The 25,912-nt window shown below is 49.0% G+C and overlaps 1 protein-coding gene across 1 annotated transcript; it reads right to left on the minus strand.

Annotated features, from left to right (window-relative positions):
- Positions 1–1,150: 1,150 nt before the first annotated feature.
- Tor3a (torsin family 3 member A) lies at positions 1,151–18,119 on the minus strand. Its single transcript, XM_051147635.1, has 6 exons — positions 17,590–18,119; positions 17,030–17,143; positions 15,845–16,110; positions 13,701–13,879; positions 2,472–2,596; positions 1,151–2,000 (listed from the first exon to the last, which is right to left on the minus strand). Exons 1-6 carry the CDS (start codon positions 17,846–17,848, stop codon positions 1,750–1,752), a joined length of 1,194 nt encoding a protein of 397 aa, XP_051003592.1. The 5' UTR covers positions 17,849–18,119; the 3' UTR covers positions 1,151–1,749.
- Positions 18,120–25,912: the final 7,793 nt, after the last annotated feature.

A 25,912-nucleotide genomic window follows, 5' to 3' on the forward strand; every position in this document is an offset into this window, starting at 1 on the left:
TAGTTCTTGAGGGCACAGTGCTACCCTGAGATGTATGTCACGGCGTCGTTTCTCAGACTGCTCTCCTCATAGGTGTTATGAGGAAACTAAATAAATCTCAAGAAAATTGAGATTGTTTTTATCTTAAGCTCTCCACTGACCTGTTGGTTGTTGTGGAGTAGGTAAGTTTCTGAAGCTCCTCCTCTGCTTTTCTACTTTTATGCCCTTGTGACCACGAGGTATTTCTAGGATCACTCCTGTTAGATCAGGTTAGACCTGTTCAGCACCTCAACCTCGCCTGTCCTGAGAGGGAGAAGAGCGTGTCTGGCTGATGCACAGGGGCAGTCTCCGTGCTTTTCTTGTTGCCGTTCACTTGCTTCTGACTACGTCAGTCCAGTCTGTCCTAGCTGCTCTGTCCTCCTGAATATGGGATGAAAGACACCACCTGGCTGGAACATGAAATGTAAGTCTCACTGTGCATTTTATGCTTACTGTGGTCTGGCTTTCTAAGAAATCTGAGTTGATAAATCTCCATCCCTGGTCGGTGGCAGCAAAGCTCCTAAACCCTTGAACTCTGTGAGCTGCTTTTGCAATTCAAGGTCCTGCTTCCAAACTACACTCCTTTACTTCCTTGGTTTGAATACAAAGTACCCAATACGGCTGGCGAGTTCTTGTGTACACCCAACTGTTAAATGGTCCATTTTACAGGAGCTAAAGGTAAGAGTGTTGAGGAGGGCTTTAATAAGGGGGGAAGAGCTGTGTGCTTCAAAAGTGAAGGAGGGACTGGCCTAGTAAAAGGGCAGAACGCAGATGTCATGGAGACCAGTGGAGGCCTGCACCAGCCTCAGGAACCACAGCCTCCCTTGTCAAAGCTGGAGTGGAGAACTTGTGTTGCTAGCAAGGAGTTGAGGGAGCCTCTTAGTAAGAAGCTGGTACAACTCTGCCCTTGGCTGATGTGGCCCCACAGTGGACAGGAAGCCAGTTGGCACACCAGCACATGCTTGGCCAGCCTGCCAGGGCTCACACCTACCCTGTCTCTATCAGTTCCCGTCAGTACTGAGTGCAATTACGTGGTCTCAGTAAGAAAAATACAGTTAGAAAAATACAGTTTAATCTACACATTCGACATTTCATAGGAAGGCACCTAAAAAGAGAATCAGTCTGTAGAACATGTCATAACTACACACCTGTGTCTTTTTGTTTGTCAAGCCTGGCTGGTTAGTCTCAAACTCGAAGGCAGCTCAGGTTTCTTGACTGCTCTCTCCTCTGGTACTGGCATCACAGGTGTGTGCCACACCTGTCTCTGGCATGTTTTGAAAGGGCGTGGCTTACCCTTTAGCCTTTGGCTGATCTGCTTACACACAAAAGCCAACAGCACCCTCACCCCCAAAGCCAGCCAAGCCTGCATCTCTGGAGTACACTCCTGGTGGGCTGAGGGTCTTCTTTCTGCCATGTTCTGTAGCCCAAGACACCAGCAGCCTCAGGCTCATACTCAGTCCACCTTCCAGGAAGAGCTATGGTGTGAGGCCACCATAGGTAGGGACCGTTCTGAAGACCCTTTGGCACTTGTACTTTCTGCCTGCTTTCTGACTTCTTGGCTCACATTCTAGAATGTCTAGAATGCAGATATTTAAGGCACCACGTGGTTTGAAGAACTGCCTGTTAGGGACTGCTGTCTGCACGCCAGCTAGAAGCAGTGGTTGCTCTGACACCAGTGTGCCAGGCAGATCCGAGGCCTCTCTTCTGCTCAGGGAACCCAGTGAGTCACTTTCAAGGCAGGATGAGGTTGATTCTCTGGGAAATAGATTTGCAGCCCTGGGAGGAAAAAAGCCGCTCCTCCTTGGGGACGTACGTCACCATCTTAGCAATTTCATCCAGGGCTTCTTCTGTGTACGGGAGGTCTTGGCCCAGGAAGGCATCCCGGACACACAGCCGCACGTGGCGGTACTCCAGAGGCAGGAAGGGGATAAACAGGTCAATAAGGTTTTCCTTCACGAGACGGCTGGAGCCGAAGCTGCTGTCTGAAATCAAGACCCAAAAAGTTACATGGAGCCTGAACTGGGACTGAACTAGAGACTTAAGCTGTGCAGCTCTAGACATGGAGAAGCGCGGTGAGTATGGCTATAGCATGTGTGGCAGGGCATGACCACCAGGATGTGGCTTGCTTTGGTGCAGGAAACAGGTGTAGCCATCCTACCTCCGGCTGGGGGTTGAGCCACCTGCACTGTTCTCTTGGGGAGATTTGCTGCTAGTCTATGGGCATCAGAGACCATAGTTGTTTCTGGGGCTGGGCCAGTGGCCCTTTTCAGAGGGCATTTTCATGAAAGTTTAGGCTTTCTTGTACTTGTGCCAGCAGAAGTTGGCAATTTGAGATTGCCCTGTGTCCTCCATTGTCCAGATGCCCTCACTATCTCACATTTGATGTACACACTAATCAGCTCCAGCTGTGGCCCTTGGCAAGGACTGTGCACGTGTCTGAATTGGTCACTTACCTGCAGACTCCATGATTTCAGCTTGAAGGGGAGTCTCCAAGTGCTGCATCGTAATTTCCTCCCTGGACCATCCAGCCATAAGCAAACCCAGGACCACCTCATTGATGACACTGCCCCCAAGGTTGCTGAAGGAAACAAGCTCTTGTTAACAGCTGACTCATCCTCACTTCATGCGTGTTACCTGACCACCAGCACTAGTTCCTGGACGGCGGGAGGCTGCTCCAGGGGCCGGAGCAGGAAGGCACTGCTTGCCTTGCCCTTTTAGGTAAACCCTGGTGGTGACCATCATTCACACTGTATTTAGGTGTATCTCTGTACATTTGATTGTGTTGGGGGCTGGGCTGGTGCTATATATTCTAATGCTAATTACTGGCCCCCAAGACCTGGTTGCTGCCCAGATGAGCACACTGAGTTCATGTACACCTGTCTTTGTTCTGTAAAGCTTGCACTAGCTAATTTACAGCTGATGCCTGGGACTTGGCTGATGAGAGGTAGGTGGAGTTTTAGGTTCCTGGGACTTGGGGTAGGGAGGCATGGGGAGAGGATGTGGAAAAGGAGCGGAAGATGGAGGAAGAAGACGTGGCCTGATGGAGCAGATCTAGCCCAGAAAGGATGACCTATTGGCAAGTAATTTGGGTTGTGTAGCTAAATAGCTTATACGTTTGATACCTGCCCAGCTCTTTAAGCTTGTCAAGTTGTTGTTTTTTTTTTCCTGTGTCAATTTCTTCATCTATGTCATTTACTTTGGAAGCTAGTGGGGTTAAATAAAACTGTTGCTTTATTAATTAGTATCATGATGTCCAATGTGGGCCTTGAATCTAAGTTTACAGCCTGAGAAATCCTGGATAAAAGGCAGTTTCTTAGCCAAAGAGCAGGTAACAGAAGCTGTATGCATTTCAAAGGCGCAGCTACCTTAAGCGAAGCTTGCTTGGCATGGTGGCACACACCTTTAATCCCTGCACTTGGGAGGCAGAGGAAAGAGTTCGAGGCCAGCCTGGTCTACAGAGTGAGTCCCAGGACAGCCAAGGCTAACATAGACAGACCCTGTCTTGCAAAACAAAAACAAAAAGCAAAAAGAAAAGCTTGCTTATGTGTATGTATGTATTTTACAAGCTTCCTGCATCACAAATATATCTATCAGATGTACAGGGCCAGATACTCCAACATTATAGAGATTTTGGGTGACTGTCCAGGCATCAAACTGTCTCTGTCATTTTATTTTATTTGGGAAGCTGCTAACCTGCACTTCCTACTTACTCAGATAATAATTTTATTTCTTCTCAAGTCTCTAATGAGGTTGAAGACCAAATAGTTATAGTTTTACAATTAAGCTTAGTTATTTAGGAGCTAAGAAGATAGTTTAAAGTCTAAAAGGATGTTTTAGATTGATACATACAAGATTTGATAAGAGATAATTTAGGTACAGAACTTTAGACTCACCAAGATAGAATAGGTAATATTTTCTTCAAGGTAGCCAAATACATATGACTAGACATTACACATCTAAGCCTTACCTAATGGTTTTTATAGTTGTTTCATAATTGTTCTTACTGTATATATAGCTTTTTTTTTTTGTTGGTTTTTCGAGACAGGGTTTCTCTGTGTAGCCTTGGCCATCCTGGACTCACTTTGTAGACCAGGCTGGCCTCGAACTCACAGCGATCCGCCTGCCTCTGCCTCCCGAGTGCTGGGATTAAAGGTGTGCGCCACCACGCCCGGCTATATAGCTTTTTTTAATTAGACATAAAGGGGGAATTGTGAGGGTTGGTCTAGAACCACTATGTATTCAGATGTTAACTGTTTGCCCCTCCCCTCCCCCTCTAGATTCTTATTAAGAGCAGACTATTAAGTACCCCAAATGTTGCTGTGTAACCTTGCCTCCAAAATTATCCCTGATTGGCTAAATAAAAGGCCTACACATCTGGGCAGGGCAGCTGGGAGAGGCGGAGCTAAGGTTCAAGGGCTTGGAAGGCAGAAGGATCATAAGGAGACATGTATGGGAGGAGGAAGTGGCACCGCCATGGGGTAGTGCACCACGTGGCCGGGAGGAGCTTCCTCTGAGGACTGGAGGTGTGGGAGAGAGCAGCCCAGAGGAAAAGCACAAGTATTATGGAGTTATGGATGGGAAGTAGCCCAGATAGGGAAATGAAGGCAGATGGCATGGGCTGTGGGGCTGGGAGGTAACAAGGTAGCTTAGGGGGTTATATCTGCCCAGCCCCATGTGAAATAAGGCTTATTTAAAATTCTACCAGGTGTCTGTGTCTTTTTATTGCTTGATAGCAGGTTAAACAAAAGAGCCATGATAATTATAGGATTTAATAATAACCATTATTAGCCACTTTTTATTTCCTAGAACACGGTTGCTAATTGCTGAAGTGGCAGTTAGCTGAATGCTAACAGATCCTGGTATTGTCAAGGTCGTGTAAAAATTACTCCCCAGTTATCTCTGATTGGTTAATAAAGAAGCTAAACAGCCAACAGCTGGTCAGGAGAGTTAGGGTGGGATTCCCATTCCCAGTATGGGGGAGGGGATTCCCAGGTAGAGAGAGGCAGGAAGGAGAAGAAAGTGACAAGACCATGAGGAGCTATGGGCCATGAGGACAAAGATGGAGCAGGAGAGGCCTGGACAAGACTAGATGGCAAGTAGCTTGGGGCACATGGCTGAAAAGTAGCCAGGATAGTATAGACAGATTAGAATAGAACTACATCTGCCCAGTTATGGTGCTTAAAGCTTATTAATAAATGTAACAGGTGTCCATGTTGAGTATTTGGGAGCTAGAACGGGCATGGGGAAAAATGTAATTACAACACATTGTGACTCCGTGCTCAGTGCAGGAAACACTCAAGTTCTGTGTGACCTGCAGGTAGTCAGATATGAATGTGATTCTGGGACCATGTGGCACTAATGGAGGAACACAAGGCTCCCATCAGGCACACTGTCCAGACCTGTAGAAATTGCTTACGTCACTTCTCTGATTTTTGCATCTGCTGGGCAGCCTGTCAGGAGGCTTTCTGTGTACATAATTGCATCAACAGAGGCAACCCTGGACCTACCACCAGAGATTGCCCCATCTGGGTTTGCCACAGTAGCCCGGTTTCCACCGTTTGGACTAGGCAGCAGGCCAGTGAGGTGACTCACTCAACCCCAACGGCACAAATCCCAGTGCTGTCTCATCTCACCCCAGAAGTCTACCTGCCTGCTCTCTGTGATCCTGGGACCCTAGTCCGCATGATTTCTGCACGTTTATCAGCTCTACATGCAGCTTGCTTCTGAACTGACAGCCTGTGTTGCCTATGACCAGTGCCATCTCCCCACCACATTACAGGTTGTACCTCGCATGGGACAAAGCCCGGGAAGCCTTCACTGACTGCAGTGTCCTCAGCTCGGCAGGGCTGCACTCTGGTACCAGCATGCTACAGTAGCTAGACGCTGAGTTCCTCCCCTCCCCAGGCCCCTGCTGACTACGTGCTGAAAAGACCAATATCACAAGCTGTCACCAACTGTGAACTAAGCTAGACTCAATCCAGAACCTCTTTGGGCCTCACTTCCTTTATGTGTAAAATGAGAAACTGGACTCAGATACTCAGGAGGCGGGGCACCAAATACCCACTGTGCAGTCCACACGCTATGCTCATGGATAACTCACACCCACATAATTGTTCTTCAGAGTCCTTTCTGTTCATCCCTGACCACAGCTCAAAGAAAACAGACACTATCAACCCTCTTCTAGGTGCACATGCCCGTGAGGTCAACAGCTCCAGTTTTGCCATGTGACTCTGGGGCCTACTACTGTCAGAGGCACGAGTCATGGTGTCGCCATATAGCAAGTGCCTGAATTCTTCCAGCCAGGCAAGGGATGGGCTTTGGTTCTCTGATTACTTCAACTGCACCTCTGAAACCAAGCCATAAACGGTACTGCCCCTGCTCCTGAAAACTTTGTGTACTGTTCCTCAGGACCCACTTACGGAACTCTAGGCCAGACCTAAAATATCCTCTGGAGCCAGGTGGGACCAAAAGTCTCCAATGAGCCGAACCTGAAGAATGAGACCCTAGATGAGATGGGAGACATGCCATCAGCAGATCCAGGAAGGACCGGGGCAGGATCGTGGCCTCTCCTGCTCGGGACTGCATCGCCTCAGGTGCTTCTGCGGACTCATCACAGCTAGTCAGTCCTGCACTCTGTCCCGTGCCAGGCCTGGCTGCCTCCTAGCTTACCGTCTGTCAGCTTACTCTTGTGAAATCTTAGCACTGTAAAATTGGCTTTTTGTCCGTGTTGGGCAGGCAAGCCCTCCTGGGCTTCACCTACTCTGTGTGCCATCAGGTGCCACAAGAGAGCTGGCAGAAAAGCCACCAAAACCTCATTTCAACAGCAGGTCTCTCTCCGGTGTATTTCAGGATTAAACTGCAAATTAAGGGAACCAGGTGCAGTGGTCCATGCCTTTAATCCCAGCACTTCGGAGGTAGAGGCAGGAGAATTTCTCTTGAGTTTGAGGCTGGCCTGGTCTACAAAGCAAGTCCAGGACTGTCAGGACTATACAAAGAAACCTTGTCTCAAAATGCCTCCCACCTACCCCATCCCCCCAAAAATCAAACAAACTGCAGATTAAATTGGCTGTGTTGGGGCTGGGAATGGTTTAGTGGACAAAGCACTTCTGCCTGAGCATGGAGGCCCGAGTTCAGGTCCTTAGCAACCGTGTGAAGAGCTGGGCACGACTGTGCACACTTATAACTTCAGCTCTGGGAACTGGATGGCCAGCCAGTCTCTCAAGATTCAGTGAGACGGGGGCTGGAGAAATGACTCAGAGGTTAAGAGCACTGGCTGTTCCTCCAAAGGTCCTGAGTTCAATTCCCAGCAACCACGTAGTGGCTCACAGCCATTTACAATGAGATCTGGTGCCCTCTTCTGCCATGTGGGCAGAATACTTATAAGGAATAAATAAATGGATCTTAGAGAGAGAGAGAGAGAGAGAGAGAGAGAGAGAGAGAGAGAGAGACAGAGAGACAGAGAGAGAGAGAGATATTTGGTGAAATACCCTGTCTCAAAAAACAAAGTGGAACCAAGTGTGGTAGCACACACCTTTAATTACCTCAGGTGAGAGAGGTACATGGATCTCTTTGAATTACAGGCCTGCCCCATAGCAAGTTCTAGGCCAGCTGGGGCTCTACAGAGAGACTCTATCTTAAAAAAGAAGAAAAAAATGAACAAGAAAGATATTGATACAGGACACCTAATGTTGACCTCCACACAGGGTAGCGTGCGTGTACATGCACAAACACACACCACACATCACACCCCCACATGCATGAATCCTTACCACAAAGGGAAGCTGATGTTCATTATAGAAATCAATTCCAGAGACTTGAGTCTCCAACACCAGGGAAGCTTGGGGAGGGGTTGGAGGTGGCTACTTTCTGTGCACCTCAGGACAAGTGGCTATGGTCCTACATGACTGGAGAAAGGCTGTGGCAGACTGGCTCACAGCCTCTCCTTGGTGAAAGACCACTGCCCTGTCTATGTAAGAGCCTCTGGGTAAGAGAACTCCATGGAAGGCAAGCTTGACTGCCCTCAGGCGGTGCCTCCTTCACCTGTGTGAACTAGTGTGCAGTGACGTGGCCTCAGTCAGTCCACTGAGGTCAGGTCTCTAGGGGAAAGGGCAGGACTACTGCCAGCTGGTCAGTGACCAAAATGCTTGCCTTGAGATAAGAGGGTCACTGGGTCACACTGGGCAATTGCAACACCTGAGACTTTGCCAAGTTGTGAAGCAGCTGGGTAGGAGAGTCCATGCCTTAGAGGACCGCTCAGCCGCCTCTGCATGTGAGGATGCCATGGACAGCTGAGGCCCTGCTGCCTCAGAAGGGGTAAACACAGTGGGAGCTGGGATCGGCCCTCACCCTGGCATTCTAGATATGTTAACAAACGTCTCTTTTCTCTTAAGCGCCCCCTGAGATCCTAAGTCTACTCCGTCCTTGCCTTCCGATGGCAGAAACCCAAGAGGCTCAAATCTGCCCCATTTTGTCATAGGGAACCACCCTAAGTTCAAACCTGCCTTCCACAGTTCAGCTGGAGAACAGTTGCTCCTACCTCCCCAGGGTACCCTGAAGCCTAGAAAAGCTCACCCCCACCTGTGAGCAGTACTAGCCTGTGGAGGGAGACTGGCTTTGTGGCCAGGGAGTAAGCAACAGGTTTCCAAGTCTGCCAGAGGCTTTGGAGAAGCATTCGTACTGGACAAATTTCTTCTCCACAAAGCCATTTTGGGGATCTGGGTACCTGGAACAAAAACACATAGATGCTGGAAAGGGCTGCTCCCACTCAGCAGACTCACACACTCCACTGTGAGAGAGCTGGCCTTCAGAGAAGAGGCTGTCCTTCCAGAGCAGAAATCCTGAGCAACTTACTGTTTTTCTACTTGATTTTGGAACAAATAGCTGACTTGAAAACCAGTGCTCTCAGACTCTTTTTTGGCTTTTCGAGACAGGGTTTTTCTGTGTGGCACTGGCTGTCCTGGACTCACTATGTAGACCAGGCTGGCCTCGAACTCACAAAGATCCATCTGCCTCTGCCTCCTGAGTGCTGGGATTACAGGCATGCACACCATGCCTGGTGCTCTCGGGCTCTTGTTAGTAACCCCCACTCCACCCCATCTCTATGCGGGGACTGTGACCTGATGCTAACTCTATCCAGCCCTGCCAACCCCACTCATCCTGATGACCCAGGGACTGCCCCTCTCCAGGCAAGGGCACTAGACCCACAGTGAGAGCTCTACCCACCTCTACGATCTGCCCAGGGACCACACATCTTGTGACTGTCTTCCACCGCATCCCACCTCACCTTCAGTATAGATTCTACATTTGCATCACCAACTCCGCCAGTACCTGTTGCTTAAGGAAAAGTCAGGAAGACTGGCTGTGAGGATCTTCTAACTCAACAAGAGGCCTGCTTCTGGCCTTATAAACCTCACTTGGCTCAGGCTGAGCTGGGGCTACTTCTGACACCCCATTGGAACCTCCACACTGCATTGCCCCAAGACTCCAACCTAAGCCTCAGCTGGTTAAATACCTGACAAGCTGGGTTACAGAAAACAGAGCTTCAAACACCCCCTCAACAAAGCAGATAAGTGTCCCACACCCAGAGCCACCACCAACAATGATGTGACGAAGGCACATCTCAAAAACAAACAAAAAAAATCAGGACAAGGTGCCTATTTAAAGAATCAATCATCCACTCAAAGAAAATGTCAAATCCAAGACAACCCAAAGAAAAGAAGGTGCAGGAACTTGGGGACTCTAAAGAAAGATCAAATCTGGGCTGGAAAGATGGCTCGGAGGTTAAGGGCACTGACTGTTCCTCCAGAGGTCCTGAGTTCAATTCCCAGCAACCACATGGTGCTCACAATCATCTATAATGTGATCTGATGCAGGCCACCTCGTCTGGCCTGCAGGTGTACATGCAGGCAGAGCACTGTATACATAATAAATAAATATTTTAAAAAAGATCAAATCTGCAAGTAACAGGCACAGGAGGAGAAGGAGGGAGGCCTAGGTTAAGGCATAGAAAATATTTTCAACAAAAATTTAGAGGAGGGGAAAAACTTCCCCGGGGCTAGGAAGACGCCCTGTGGTTAAAAGTGCTTGCTACCCTTAGAGAGTAGCTGAGTTCAGTTCCCAGGACCCACATCAGGGGCCTCACAGCTTCCTCTGATTCCAGCTCCAGGGGATCTGACACCTCTGGCTGTGGCAGGCACTAAACTCACACGCACATATCCACAGGAAAGCACATATTCACAATTTAAAAAACAATAAATATTGAGGAAAAAAAACCTCCCTTATCTAAGGAAAGAGATGGCTATTGGGTCTAAGGGCATACTGTTGAACTGAAAAGGCTTTTTCTAGGCCCACTCTAGCTCCCAAGTGAGACGAAGACCTATTGCAGTTATTAATAGGCTCTCGAGCACTGCAGCGGCAGATAGTGACCTACCCTAACTCATCTATCCTCGCCTGGCTGCTTCCCAGCCACGTGCACCATGCTACTTGTCATGTAGTCTCTCCCCGGCCTGTACCTGCTCCATCTTTGTCCCCATGACAACACCTCACAGCCCTTGACCTTCTCCTTCTCTCTCTACCTGGGACCCGCCCCCCCCCCCCCAGACTGGGAACAGAAGTCCCAACTGCACATCGGCTTCCCATTCATAGGCTCTAAAGCTTCTTAATAAACATAATAGGTTTCTGCTTCATTATTTGGGAGCTAGAGCGGGCATAGAAAAAAAAAAAACCATTTGTTTCAACAATTGGCATACCAGCATGAGGCATGAGATCCAAGGTTAGGGCCCTAGAGAAGCTCCAAGACATGAGACTTGGGCAGGCTGATGAGCACTCTGCCGCTGGAACTGCAGAAGCAGAGACTCAGAGCTTATAGTAACTGTCCAGCCCCCACCTCCCTCCGCCTCCACCAATGAGAGCGGAAGCCAGGTGGAAAAGAAGTGGAGGAGGTGGCTGGGCAGAAGGTGGACCAAGAGAAGTATCCATTCTGTGGCCCGAAGCAGACCGCCATCCCAAAGCGCTGGCCTGAAGAGGCCCTGCTGCGGCTGCTTGGGCCACTGCATCTTCCCAGAGCCACAGAATGACCGAGACTCCAAGACCCATCGCCTATGCTGAAGCAGCCAGTTCCCAGGCGACAGAGTTTAAAGAAAGTTAAGTACAGAAATAACATTAAAAGCTTAAGGGCTGGAGAGATGCCTCAGAGGTTAAGAGCACTGACTGCTCTTCCAGAGGCCCTAAGTTCAATTCCCAGAAACCACATGGTGGCTCACAACCATCTATTGTGTGATCTGATGCCCTCTTCTGGCCTTCAGGTATACAAGCAGACAGGGCACTGTATATATAATAAATAAATAAATAAATATATTTTTTTAAAGTTTGAAAGCAGTAAAAGAGAAATTGATAAAATTGTTTTGTGCGTGCACATAGACACCAAAGAAAGAAAGAAAGAAAAAAAAAACCCACTGAATTTTACACAAAAATCAGGAACAGGACAAGAATGCCCACTCTGCGCCCTCCTGTTCCACATGATGCTTGAAGCCTTAGTGAGGGGGTAAGACAAATGAAGGGGACCAGGAGAAAGCAGAGCATCTTTACTGGCAATGATGTGATTCTACACCTAAAAGACTCTAAGACGCCACTGGAAGGAATACAGCAGCCGATATGGTCTGCAAAGTAGTAAGATAAAAAACAAAGAAACAAACAGAGTAGCCTTCCTATATACAAGTGCCAAACACACCAAGATAGAGATCAAGGAAATAACCGCATTCACAAAGGCCTCAAAAAATACCCTGCAATAAATCTGAGAAAGTGAAAGACCTGTACAGCAAAAACTCTGAGAGGGCCGGGCGTGGTGGCGCACACCTTTAATCCCAGCACTTGGGAGGCAGAGGCCGGTGGATCTCTATGAGATCAATGCCAGCCTAGTCTACAAAGTGAGTCTAGGACAGCCATGACTACAAGAGAAACCCTGTCTCAAAAAACAAAAACAAAAACAAAAAACAACAACAAAAAACAACAACAACCAAAAAAAAACAAAACAAAACAAAATTGAGAGGCTTAAAAAAAAGACAGAAGATGAAAAAACCTCCCATGTTTATAGATTAGTAGGATTATTACTGTGACAATGACCACCCTACCAAAAGCAATCTACCGATTTAACACAACCCCCATTTAAATTTCAACGCAGTTCTTCACAAAAATTAGAAAATGAATCTTAAATGTCATACGAAAACACAAAAACTTGGGGCACTGGTTGCTCTTTCGGAGGTCCCGAGTTCAATACCCAGCAATAACAGAGTGGCTCACAACCATCTATAATGAGATCTGGTGCCCTCTTCCGGTGGGCAGGCGCACATACAGGCAGAACATTGTATATATAGTAAATAAAAATTTAAAAACAAGCCAGGCAGTGGTGGCGCACGCCTTTAACCCCAGCACTCAGGAGGCAGAGGCAGGCAGATCTCTGTGAGTTGGAGGCCAGCCTGGTCTACAAAGCGAGTCCAGGACAGCCAGGAATACAAGAGAAACCAGGTCTCGAAGACAAACAAACAAACAACAAACAACAACCTGTACCATTACTGGGCCAAGCACCTACGACTAGGGTCTACAAGAGAATTGCCACTTATTATTCTGCTAATGGGCCACAGTATTAACCGGACTCCTAATGACTTATCACGACACCCACAGTGACTGTGTCTCCCAACCGTCATCAGAGGAGCTTCTATTTTCAGTAGATGGTTAATTAACACAGAGATCCACACTAGCCAAGGTGGCCGGAGGAGAACGCCCAGCCTCAGAAGGAACAGAAATATCTCACTGTCTCCTCCCAGGGCTCAGGAACCATTTGGGAAGAGGAAGACAGAAGAGTGGAAGAGCACGGATGACGACGAGGAAAACAGTGTCTTCTGCACATAGCAGGGCAGCTGCGCATATGAAGTCACAGCAGTTGTGACAGCATGCTCAAGATCTGTGCGCGCCCCCAAATAAACTAAATCTCAACAGGGGAGGGGGTAAGGGGGAGGGAGCTGGGCACCAAGTCCCACCCTAGCTAAGGAGCTATCGGCAGTTATTAGCTACTGGGAGAGGGGGGAAGTCCCATTTTCCTTCGTGTAGCCCTGGGTAAGTCAACCGCAATGGGAGACCACGTGCCCAAGAACACTTGGGCATTACAAACTGGACATGATAGGTTTTTTTAAAAAAGGAAACAAAGTCGGATGAGTTGGAAGGCGAGGAATGGATCCAGTAACTAGGTTGGGATGTGTGTGAATACGATCAAAACACACTATAGGCAAACCTAAAAAGAGGCAACCCTCTTGCCGGGGGCCATGGTGCATGCTTGTAATCCCAGTCCTTGGGAGGCAGGGAAAGGCCTGTGCGTCTCTTTAAGTTCGAGGCCAGCCTGGTCTACAAAGCGAGTCAAGGACAGCCAGGGCTACACAGAGAAACCCTGTCTCCAAAAACAAACAAAGCCCTCCCCCCCCCCCCCCCCCGCGCCAAGAAGCTTCAGATGGTCTTTGCAAAGGCCTCCTAGGCAGCTCCTCCTTTCTAGTTCCTGCCAGAGTCTGTGGGAAGTGATGAGGGAGAATCGGAGAGGGGGGCTCAGCATCCCCTGCCAAGCTGAGGGCTTTGCCTTCGGGAGGCCTCGGCTGCCAGTCAGTACTGTCCTCCCAGGCCTCCTGCTCACGCCTCACCTGAGAAAGAGGAAGATGGTTCTGGGCGGCTCAGCGCCTTGTGTCTGGGGGGCCCTCGGTTCCAGGTGCGGTCCAAGCAGCTCCAGCAGCCCCGGGTGCAGCTTCTCGGCTTCGTCGAAGATGAACATGCTCTGGTGGCAGCGCCACTGCGTCTCCTGCATCTGCCTCAGCAACTCCTCCTGCACAGGGCAAAGGGAGCTGCAGACCTCGAAGGAGAGCAGCCTCCTGTTTCCTCAGCCCAGGTGCAGTGGAGCGCCTAAGGCCGCGCTCCACCCACCACAACCACCGAATCCAAGCCTCGGGCTTGCGCCCTACCACACTGCCAAGCTGCCCAGGTGATTCTCCTGTACCTGCGCTCAGCATCCCCACCTGGGAGAAAGACCCGCTGGGTGAATGAGAGAAGCCCCTCTGCCCAGCAAACAAGCACCAGCCAGGTGCCTTCTCCAGGACTTAATAAGTCCCATCCTGGAACTAAGGGCCCCCTCCCCCTCCCCAGGGGGCAGAGGAGTTGGGCTCAGGAACCCAGGAGATAGCAGATAGGCTCCAGGGCCCAGAGGCTGCCAGCCACCCTCCCTTGGCCTTTCTGAAGCAGAGAGCCCACTGGCCACCCAGACTGGGCCACGATCTCAAGAGAGCCAGCCTGCTCTATCTTGGTGTCCAGGCTATATGTAACTTATGGGATGCCATGTGGGGTGCCCTGCCACAAGAAGTCAGTGAACCCTCCACCGAACATAAGCTTTGTGCCCTTTCTCTTTCTCTCTCTCTCTCCCCCATCCCCACTTTCCTCCCCCTCCCTCTGGTTTTTAGAGACAGAGTTTCTCTATGTAGCCTTGGCTGTCCTGGACTCTCTTTGTAAACCAAGCTGGCCTCGAACTCACAGTGACCCACCTGCCTCTGCCTCCTGAGTGCTGGGATTAAAGATGTGCGCCACCACGGGCCTCAGAGCTGGGCACGGCTGCTTCTCAGAGGCAGCTCTGCAAGCCTACACTACCTGTCCATCTCGGCCTCCTTGGTGTCTTCATCCCTTCCACACCCAAGGCATGTGTGTGTGTGAGAGAGTGTGTACATGTTGGTATTCTAGTGGGGAAGCTGGCATCTTCAAGTGGTGTCGCTGCAGTCAAGGCCTGGGAAAGCTGAGCTGTTGACTGCCTGACACAAGCACAGCACAGCAGAGGCTCAGGACACCCAGCCCTTACTGCACAGCCATAGTGAAACCACCAGGTGACTCAGACAAGCTCTGCCCTGAAGGCTGAAGTAATCTTCCCAGTTTACACACTTTCCACATGGGTGTGGTCACGGCTGTGTGCTTCTCATTTTCAGGCTAATTTTACTACATGTGTACATGAGAAGACCCTCTGAACAGCAGAAGTGTTCTATCTGTAGGCTTGCTTGCTTGTAACAAGCACAGTGGGAAGAACCGGGGAGTCACATGTGATATATGCGGAGCTATGCATTTTTAAAATGGCTGCCAGTACAGCTAAGCAGCAGACTGCTTGCCTAGCACGTTGGAGGCCTTCAGTGCAATTTCTAGCACCGCATATTTAAAAACTGAGCATAGTGCATGCCTGTGACTCCGGAGGCTGGTGCAGAAGGATCAAACCATTATTTAAGAAACCCTCAGAGCCAGGAGGTGGCGGCGCACGCCTTTAATCTCAACACTCAGGAGGCAAAGGCAAGCAGATCTCTGTGAGTTCGAGGCCAGCCTGGTCTATAGAGTGAGTTCTAGGACAGCCAGGGCTACACAGAGAAACACTGTCTTGAAAACCAAGATAGAAAACTGGGCGTGGTGGTGGCACACACCTTTAATCCCAGCACAACGGGAAGCAGAGGCAGGTGGAGCTCTGTGAGTTCGAGGCCAGCCTGATCTACAAAGGGAGTCCAGGACAGCCAAGGCTGCAGCACAGAAAAACCATGTCTCGAAAAATAAAAACCATATAGCTATCTCCGTGCACATCTTTATTATTGAACCACAGGCCCCACAATAGCAGAGGATGGCTGTCTGTCACAGCTTCTGTCCCTGCAGCTGCCTGCCCCCATCCTGTGCTAGGCTGCTCTGCAGCCTCCCCGCTGTGGTGTCAGTACCTCCTTCAGCGGGGCCTACCCCCTGCCAAACCAGCAGGACTCCCCCAGCGCTGCAGCCTCACCTTGTATGCATCCACATACTTGGGGTGTGGGAAATGGAACGTGGAGATAAACACCCTGACACAGTCACTCCTCATTCCGTCCCGATAGAGGTTGTCCGCCAGCATCCGTGCCACAAAGTTCTTGCCTGTGCCAGACCAGCCGTGGAATGACAGAGCCAGGGCCTTGCCTACTTGGGGAATCTCTAAGTAGTCCCTAACTGCTCTTAAGACCAGCTTGCTAGCGAGATGCTGGCCGTGCAGCCGCACATGCAGGTCCGATTCTAAGCCTAGAAAAAGGAAAGAGGTCACAGTGAGAGGCATCGGGGCGCGTGTGTGCCCCCCCCCACCTTAGGATTTCTATCATTTGATCTGACCTCAGAACAAGAAGCAAAGAATGCAGACCTTACAGCAGATGATAGGCAACAGTCATTCTGAAGAATTTAAGAAATCAAGGAGGCTGGAGAGATGGCTCAGAGGTTAAGAGCACTGGCTGCTCTTTCAGAGGTCCTGAGTTCAATTCCCAGCAACCATATGGTGGCTCATAACCACCTATAATGTGATCTGATGCCCTCTTCTGGCCTGCAAGTGTACATGCAGGGAAAGCACAGAATAATAATAATAATAATAATAATAATAATAATAATAATAATAGTAGTAGTAGTAGTAGTAGTAGTAGTAGTAGTAGTAGTATCATCTTTAAAAAAAGAAATCAAGATTGAATTCTAGGAGAATGACCCTTTCTGGATACTGGGTGGGCAGGCTAGTGTGGAGGGACCATGCCACATTTCAAGGTGCTCCCATCCCTGGTTCAGGAGTTCGCCACCTCACATGGATCCTCCTGCCTCTGCCTGGGACTAAAGTGCTGGGACTAAAGGTTTATCTTCAAGACAAAAGAAAACAAAAAACCCGGAGGCCTGGGGACGGCGTACTCGCCTAGCACGTCACCCACCTAGCAAGTACCTGAGTACGTGTTCCTACATGACAGATAGACTGTAATACCCGCTAAGGACACCATCAATGTTGGCGTCTTGTCGTTCCTATTGTTGGCGTGCCCTTTCTGGAAAGCATAGAGTTCAGGTTTGTCAGAAAGATCCTCAAATAATTGCAGACCCGACTTCCCTCTTATTGGAGGAGGGGTAAGTTTCTCCACAACCGCCAAGCTCTTCCCCCAGACACCTGGATCCTGGAAACTATGCAAGTTCCGACCTGTCAAGTTGTTGGAGATCCTGCAATCCCCGCCAGGGCAGCAGTCCTGAAAGCGGCAGAGCCACGCAGTGAACATATCCAGCGACCGCCGGCCCCACAAAGGAAGGCTCCAGCCTGCAAAGAGATGCTATAAGATGACAAGATAGTGATGCGAGAGGAGACAACCCTGAGGTTTCTCAGTGACAGCGCCCAAACCAGAATTCAGGTCCCAACTCCCAGCCAGACTCCGGTGGCTGCTCATGCGCTGCCTCCTTGAGCCACAGAAAGTGAATGTATCTGGGGCTGGGGACAGTCGCCAAGTGCGTCTACAAAGGACTTTCCCTAAGCCACCAATGAGGCAGGCAAGAATGGGGAGCCGTGAATGTCTAGAGGAATCGGGCAGGTGGGGGTGGGGCGGGGGAGCAGAGGAGCCAGATCTCTTATTGCACCAGGGGCAGCACCCGGAGATGCTCGAGGTGGGGGTGCAGTGGCCGAGCCCCCTGAGCCGAGGTATGCGACACGTGAACGGGAAAAGTGAAGCTGAAGGGTGAGCAAGGGGTCGGCAGCGGGGCCGCTCTTACCCAGGGGTGGCACGGGGCTCTCCTGGTCCTCACAGTGATCGGGCCACACGGCGCAGCTCAAGAGCGCCCAGTACCGTTTAGAGAGGACCCCGGCTGTCCTCAGCTGCTCCTTCAGGCGTTGGATGCCAGGCCAAGTGGCCTGCTCATCTGCCTCCTGCTCATCAGCCTCCTGCCCCCGGCTTGTGGCATCGCGGTGACCCTGCACGCCCGGGGTGCGTAAGGGCAGCAGCAGCAGCAGCCAGAGCGCACCACGAAGCATGACCAGCTTGAGCGCTTCCGCGTCTAAGAGTCCCGGACCCAGGACCCACTGCACCCGGGAGCCGGCGCGGCCCAGGATTGGCGTCACTGTGGTGACCAGCCCGCCCTTAAGGAGGCCGGGCCAGCGGCTGTTCTCAGAACCGAAACTCAAGCTGGTGTCCCAGACTGCGGGAAATCGATTTGAGTCCCTGCCCACCCCTCGGGACGCAGCCTATTCTGGGGCATGCCTGTGGCCTCAAGGAAGGTGTCAGCGGGCTCTAAAATGGCCACTGCCGACCATACAGCTGTACACTCCCTTTGGTGTCCTGCCCTCGTAGGTCAGCTTTCTGCCAATGAGGAAGGTGATGAAATCAGCCAGTCAAGCAGGGAGCTTTTTGCTGGCAGGAGAGTCACCTGGGTGGAGAAGCAGCCCAAAGAATAAGAGTAGTGGAGAGCTGGGCAGCCAGGGGCGCCCCTAGTCCTCTGGAGAGGGAAACGAAACAGCATCAAACAGCAACAAGTAGGCTTTCACGGGTGCCAGTCCGCCAGAAACAAGGAGAAGTCGGGTTGGGGAGGTATTTGAGTTCCGGAAACCCCCGAGTTAAGGGGAAATTGTATCATGAGAGAATTATATAAGTTAGGCTAAGTAATTGCCCACTCACTCATAACTAGGTTTACCAAGCTGATCAGACGCGCATGTCGATGTAGGCTTTTAATGCCAGCACCCAGGAGGCAGAGGCTCTACGAGATCAAGGCCAGCCTGGTTAATATACTGAGTTCTAGCCAGCTACATCTACATAGTGAGACCCTGTCTATGTTTAGAAAGCACCAAAGAACCCAGGCTTGGTCCCAGCTTGGCATCATGGAAAAGATGATGTAATTAGTCAGAGGTGAGCCCTAGTGTGTGTGCATGTGTGTGTGGGGGTATTGCAGAGGAGAGGACATGTTCCTGAAAGAGAATTGCAGGAAAGCAGTTTTGTTCTAATTGCTCCTGACACGGTGTGCTCTGCTCTCCCTTCTCCAGAGACCTGGAAGTAGTAAAGTGAAACCTTTAAGCTTATAAACCAAACAAACCATTTCCTTGGTAATTCTCTCTGGTATTTGCTACAGTATCTGTCAGGAGACTGATGCACACCTTTATGCTTATTTGAAACCACTAACTCATTCAATAAGTATCTGAGCACGCACAACAATCCAACATACTGATTATGTCTCAGGTTTTTGTTTTGTTTTGTTTTTGGAGACAGAGTTCCTCTGTGTTGCCCTGGATATCCTGAAACTTGCTCTGTAGACCAGGCTGGCCTCGAATGCAGAGATCTGCCTCTGCTTCCTGAGTGCTAGGATTCAAGGGTATGTGCCACCACCAACTGGCCATAGAGATTATCAGACTGGGTGACACCTGACTGTTCTACACTTTGACGGCCCCCCCAACCCATGTCCTAGGGAACCTGTGGAGAAGAGTCAATTGCATGTTTCATGCTCAGTATATGGTTAGTGTTATTCCCTCATGTAGCAAGTATGCATATTGACTCTGGTTCCTTAATAATTAGGCTTTATGGGCCGGGTGTGGTCACACACACACCTTTAATCCCAGCACTCAGGAGGCAGAGGCAGATAGATCTCTGTGTGTTCGAGGCCAGCCTGGTCTACAAAGTGAGTCCAGGACAGCCAAGGCTACACAGAGGAAACCCTGTCTCAAAAAACCAAAACCAAAATTAGATTTTATTATGAATATATTAAACAAAGGTATCTTCCTTACAACCCGACTATCCTGAACAGGAGGGTATGGAGGTTAAGGAGAATGAGAATAATCCTTCCAGGTGTCAGTTCTGTGGGACAAATCCCTTGACGTCTCTAGGCATGCCCGTGGATCCTCTACCACATAGAAGCAATCCGCACCGCTCACTGTCCGACCCTGCAGCCTTCTCCCTCTCTCCGCCTGCCTCCTCCTCCTCTTCCGGCTAGAACCCCTGATCTCTCCTCTGGTTCCCTCCTTCCATTGATGTCAATTTGCTATACAATAGCCCAGCTCGAGTCCCGGGTCCTGTCCTCAATCCCTGGGCCCACACGTCAGTAGTGTCTCAACAGAGCAAAGGCCCCAAAATTACTTTCACCTGGGGCCGTCACATTTCTTCCACATATGTGGACGTATATGGAATGTGTAAAATAGCGTTCTGGAAGGAGCTAGGGTGGCTTTAGTTACTAGTGTTTACTCATAAGCATGTTGTAAATGAGGGCTAGTGTTCTGACAGAGTGCCTGCTTAAGTGCTAACTTCAACCAAAATGAAAAACAAAACAAAACAAAAAATTAAAAGCAATTTTGTCAAACAACCCAAATTTTAAGGTTCACCTGTGCAAGTTTTGGGCAGCGCTAGCAATCTCTGAGGTGCTTGAGTTTGAATTAGCATTTCACTGCAGATAAAAATAGCTGGGAAATCCTTAGACTGATTCCAAGGCATTTTCAAAACAAAACTTGGAGGTAGGCGGTTCACCAAGAAGTCAGTCCCACATTGAAACAAGAAATCACACATCAGTGTTTAGACCAGGGGTTGGGACAAGTGGCCACTAGCTAGTAAAGGCCAGAAGGGCTCATGGGTGATGGGGACATCTAGAGGCTACTGTGGGAACTTCAGGGAGCTGTGAGTGCTCAGCCATATTAGAGGAGATCCGAGGCTTTGGCCTTGCCTGAGGGTGTGTCATAAATGCAGAAAGTGAAGTGTGGGATCCCATGTGAGTCAGCACATGTATGTGACAGGTACATGTTAAGAGTGTTGCAGAGTATCTGATCACACTGTGAACTCCAAGATTGCGTTATTTACTAGAAACCCCTGTTTCTAGTTGTGATGTGGCTCAGCCCTAGCTCATGTCTTTAATCCAAGGGTTTTCTGCTTGAAAATTGTAAACAGGATTAAATAAAGTCAACCATAGGTCAAAAGGTGGAGCGAGGAACCAGCTGACAGGAAGTGAACATAGGATTATTAAGAAAAAAACCACAGAGAGTAAGAAGGGAGGAGGATGGGCAGAGATGCCCAGGAAGTGGAAGGGACACTATTTGAAGGGTGTTTGAGGTGGTATGGGAGAAAGGGCGTTTCTTCTGTGACGGCTGAGGAGGAAGGTCAGCTGGGTGTTTTCCCTGCCTCACTCAACTAGCAGGCTTTCACCCCAGCGTCTGGCTTCCAAGTCTTTATTGGTAAAATTGAGATTTTGTTAAAAACAACGTAAGAGAAAATGGGTACTCAGTACCTTACTGAATTTATCTGGATGAGACCTCACTTTTCAAAAGACATCTTCCTAATCCCACCAAAGTTAGCCAGAACCATTTTCCTTGAAAGCAATCTCTCGGGAACAACTCAAGTGTCTTATCTCCATAAACAAACTTCATAAACTCTGAAAACATGAGGATGAAAGTTTCCTACCCCACCTGTTAAAAAGGTTCAACTTCAGTGGCCAACAGCACCTGTGGAATCCCCATGGTCTGCGACTGTTCTTTCAAGAGAGAACACAGTCAGGTAACAGGATGCCCTCACTATGTAGACCAGGCTGGCCTCGAATTCAGAGATCCACCTGCCTTTGCCTCCCGAGTTCTGGGATTACAGGTGTGTGGCACCACGCCCTGCTCTGCTGGTCAGTTTTTGCTGCCCAATTCAAGTAGAGATCTTGCTTTGCTGGATTCTTGTGCCTGCTTGACTTGTTTTGGATTCTCAAACCCCAATAATCATTTGACTGAGAAATGTCCCTCAGTCTCAGGCATCTGAAGCTTGGCCCCCAGAAGTCTGAGAGGTTTAGGAGGTAGGGCCTTGTGGGAGGAACTGACTGGAGGAAGGTATTAAAGAGTTTCAAGACTAAGCCCGGTGCAGTGGCACATACCTGTAATCCCAGCACTCAGGAAGGCAGAAGCAGGCAGATGCTTTGACTTCAAGGCCAGCCTGGTCTACAAAGTGAGTCCTGACCAGCTACACAGAGAAACCCTGTCTGGAACCTGGCCCCCCCCAAAACAAACAAACAAACAACACCCCAAAACTTGACATTTCAAGTTTGCCCCGCTTCATGCTTGTGGCTGAAGGTGGAAGACCACGGCTTCTGGTCCAGCCACCATCACGGACCTTTATCCACTTGAACTGTAAACCCAAATAACCTTTTTCTTCTATAACTTGCCGTGGTTATGGTGTTTTATCACAGCAACAGAAAACTAGAACAATCTGTATGTGGTGAGCTGGGGAGAAACAAATGCCAGAACTTGGCCTCCGTGTGCTCTGGTCAAGAGCTGGCACAGCTATGTGCAAACCAAGAGGCAATCTCAACTGTGCCTGTCTGGCTGAGGATTTAGATACTGGGCTTCCATTTGCAAAATGAACATTCTGGGTACCATAAGAATTCTAATCAGGGAAAACAGCCCTTTCTTCCTGCCTACAGTGTACTGTGCTGCCACGTCCTCTTGAGGAAGAGGACTTTGGGGGATCGGAGTAAGAGAGATCAGAGCTTGCTGACCACAGTGCAGGGAGCAGCAGAGAAGAGGCTGGAGTTCGGGCGAGGAGTGTGCAGACTTTTCCTGTCAGGTAGAGGAGAAACCCGGAGAATTATGCCAAAGGATTTGCCTCGTGAAACTGATACCCAGAAGGCTTCATTTGTGTTCTCCTTAATCTTTTTTCCCTCCTGATAGGATAGTCGGGTTGTAAGAAAGATACCTTTGTTTAATAAGTTCATAATAAAGTTCAGTTGTTAAGGAGGCTCTGAAGACTAGTCCTATGACAATGCATATATATAATTCTGGTACAGCTACAATGATGTGGGCCTTTCAAAGACTTGTCGCCTACTAGAAGCAATCCCTAAGGAGTAGAGGCAAAGGATGTAATTAATGTCTGTCCCTTTAAATCAGCAGGTAGGAAAAAGGAGTAGGAAGCACCAGGGAGAGAAAAAAAGATTATTAGGAAAACATAATACAATAATATATATTAAAATCTTTATTTTTCAGCATTGAAACCCATAGAACACATTAGAAATGTGTTTGATGTCTTACCGAGGACAACCTCTGTCGACACAAGAGCGCCAAGAGGAAATCCTAGACAGACCAAACAAGAGGGTAGTGATGCCTACACTACCCTTTAGACAAATAAATTAGCTTCCCAGTAAGTTATTCCCAGCTTCCCCCAAGAGTTTGTAAGGATCACCTTAGGTCCTAAAAACTTGTTTCAGACAATACCCAGCCTCCATTCAACACCCAGACTAGAGAAATGAGGGGAGAAAGGCCAGCCTCCCCCATGGAGTGCACTTCAGTCAAGTCACCTGGCTTAGCAAATGCTTGGTGAACATCCTAACCTTTACTAGTCCTTTCTCAGTGTATTTCCTGTGTCAAATTAGGACCATTATCCTCGGCATACAGACATGGCACACTAACCCAAACACCTCCACCAGCCTACCCTGAAACCCAGATCACATGACTGCTGAGAGAGCTTGCCAACAGCAGCTGTTTATGATCACAAGATAACCAAAGCGACGCAGGGAGGAAGAAGGGAGGCTGAAGGAAGGGGTCCGAAAGCCAGTGTGAATGTCTTCAGGGAAACATGAACTTCTTTGGATGGCAATGCTGTCTCCAGCACTGGGAAAAACTGAAACTGTCAGGATTCACTTGGCTAAATAACCTGTGATGAGTATACCTGAATTCCTCTATTTTCTTCTTAAAATTTAGTCTGACACTTTTACCCTGAGTGCAAACAGGGAGCATATCTTAAAAAAAAAAAACCAACATCTTCAGCAAATCAAAGCCTACTATTTTAAAAGGGGATTACCTATAGCCCTCCCCAAAGCACAATGCAGCCTTAGATTAAGGAACAGTTTGAGAATAAAATCCTATACCAAGATCTCCCCATTTCGACTTCAGAATACATGTATTTAGGAAGTGGGAGGAAATGAGGGCACAGCAGTGGGTTCTAGCTTCTTGGGTTTGTAGTAAATGCATCCATCTGTGTGGATGTCCAGCTGACAAAGGTAACTTAGAGCTGGTCAAATGCCCCCAGTGCATAAATGACCCCAAAGATGCCAGAGTTACAATACTTTCCAAATATTATCTATTTTTGTTTCCTCAACAGAACTTCGTGTCTATAAATTTGGGGCTTGAGCTTACAGCTGCCCTCACCCCTGCACCACGCCAGGATCCACCCAAATACACCTTTCCTAGCTTAATCCAATCCCAACTTAGAACACAACTATATTCTAGTTGCCATGTCACAGCTGACTCTATTGGCTCAACTCTAACTTTGTCCACTGTGGACCCGAGTACCTCCTAATGCCATGAGTGTGAAAATGAAGCGTGAAATGACTCTTCTGTAACTGCTCTGAAGATGACACATTTTTAAAAAGCAGCTTTCTGTCTGTTCTTTTCCCTAGAAGAATCTTGTGTCTTCAACATTGCAAATGAGGCTGCTTGTCTGGAAACAGCTTCTATTCACGTCACCAAGGTATCGAGGTGTCTGACAGAATGCCTGTCCACAGCTTAGTCAGCACCGAGGGGATGGCCACTGCAGTCTGCTCCACTGGCTCCCACTTTCACAAGTGCCAACCACACTAGCCTCGCGTCCAACTGTGACTTTCCTTGGCCGTATACTCAATACCTCCTTTTGTGCTAATATTTGTTTTCTTAAGTTCAATACCCCAAATTAAAACAAAAACCCAAAAACACAGCCTATTCTTAATCTACCTCAAAATGTACACGTCATGTGCAAACCTTCCTAATTTCAAGCCACTTAAAAGTGGTTATAGGCTACTAGGTTTCAATGTGAGGAACCTGGGGTATAAACTCAGAAGGTAGTTGCCTCCAGCCAGGCTCCATGGCTGGCATTAAATGTCGAGCACAATGCTGAAAGGCTAGTCTTGAACTGGACAAGATGCAGAGGGGACACACAGCTCTGAGTGCCGACACTGTCCTAGACACGTTCCCTAGCCCTGTAGTTTAACGCAGCTCTTTCCATGTAAGTTACCCTGCCAGAATACAGACATGGAAATGGAAGAATTCTACTACGCTATGGGCTCAGAACTCCAAACCAGACATGATAGAATCTGGATTTGATAAGAACCAAAATATTAAGGCTCTTTGTGATAATCTCCTCTGTTTCAAGGCTTAGATGGTTAAAATCTTTCACTCTTCTACCTGCAGGGCCACATCAAAGCCTAGTCCAGACACCAGCAGGACACTTTCTCCTGAGAAAGGCACAGACCGGGCCATCGACCTCCTAGGAGGAGCAGCGTCACAGGCCACTCACCTCGCAGGGTATGAGTTCACCTTAGACGCGAAGTGGGAGCTGGGCTTGGGGGCTCACACCTATGATCCTGGCACGTGGAAGGCTGAGGCTGGAGGATGGCTGCCACCTCAAAGCAAGTCTGGGTTACATGGTAAGTTCTAGATCAGCATGGGCTAGAGTAAGAGTCTGCTTCAAGATAAACAATGCCGCTGAGAGGGGGAAAGAGCAATGAGGACGGCAGCGATCACGGGTACCTGACGTACTTGTTTAGTTTGCTTTGCTACTTCGGGCAGAAGGTGGAGAAACTCGTGCCCATTGAGGACCGTGCGCGGGTGGGTTGTAATAGCACTTCCTCTAGAGCTGATTCTGCTTAATGTGACTGTCTGCCTTGGACACATCTAAAAACCTAATCACAGGGGAAGCTGTTTGCCACTAGGTCAGTTGTCCTCCTGGTTCTCCAGAGTGAGTCCTCCCTCCTCCCTTCCCTGAGATGTCACATCCACACCACCCAATAGCTAAGGGCCCCAACACCTTCCTGCCCTCTCCCTTGCTTCTATCCACCTTAAAAATGGGTTTCCCACAGCAGACTGCTATTTTGTCTGACGCCACAATGGAGGAGCAGGACATTTTTCACTCTGACTAGTTCTGCTCTTTGTTTTTTAAAGACACAAGGAACTGCAAAATGTTTGCACAGAATCCATGGGTGTGGAGAAAGGACGGCAAGGTTCACCCCAGACACACACTCTGGGACCAATGCCTTAGCCAGTGTCACAGCTGCTTGGCCTTCGGTGTGGGAATAAAGACTGAGCAGAGCTGGTGCCTGCAGCTTGAAAGGTCACCAGCAGAGGGTG

The sequence above is a fragment of the Acomys russatus genome, chromosome 6 (assembly GCF_903995435.1).
Source record: "Acomys russatus chromosome 6, mAcoRus1.1, whole genome shotgun sequence".
NCBI classification, from domain to species: Eukaryota; Metazoa; Chordata; class Mammalia; order Rodentia; family Muridae; genus Acomys; species Acomys russatus.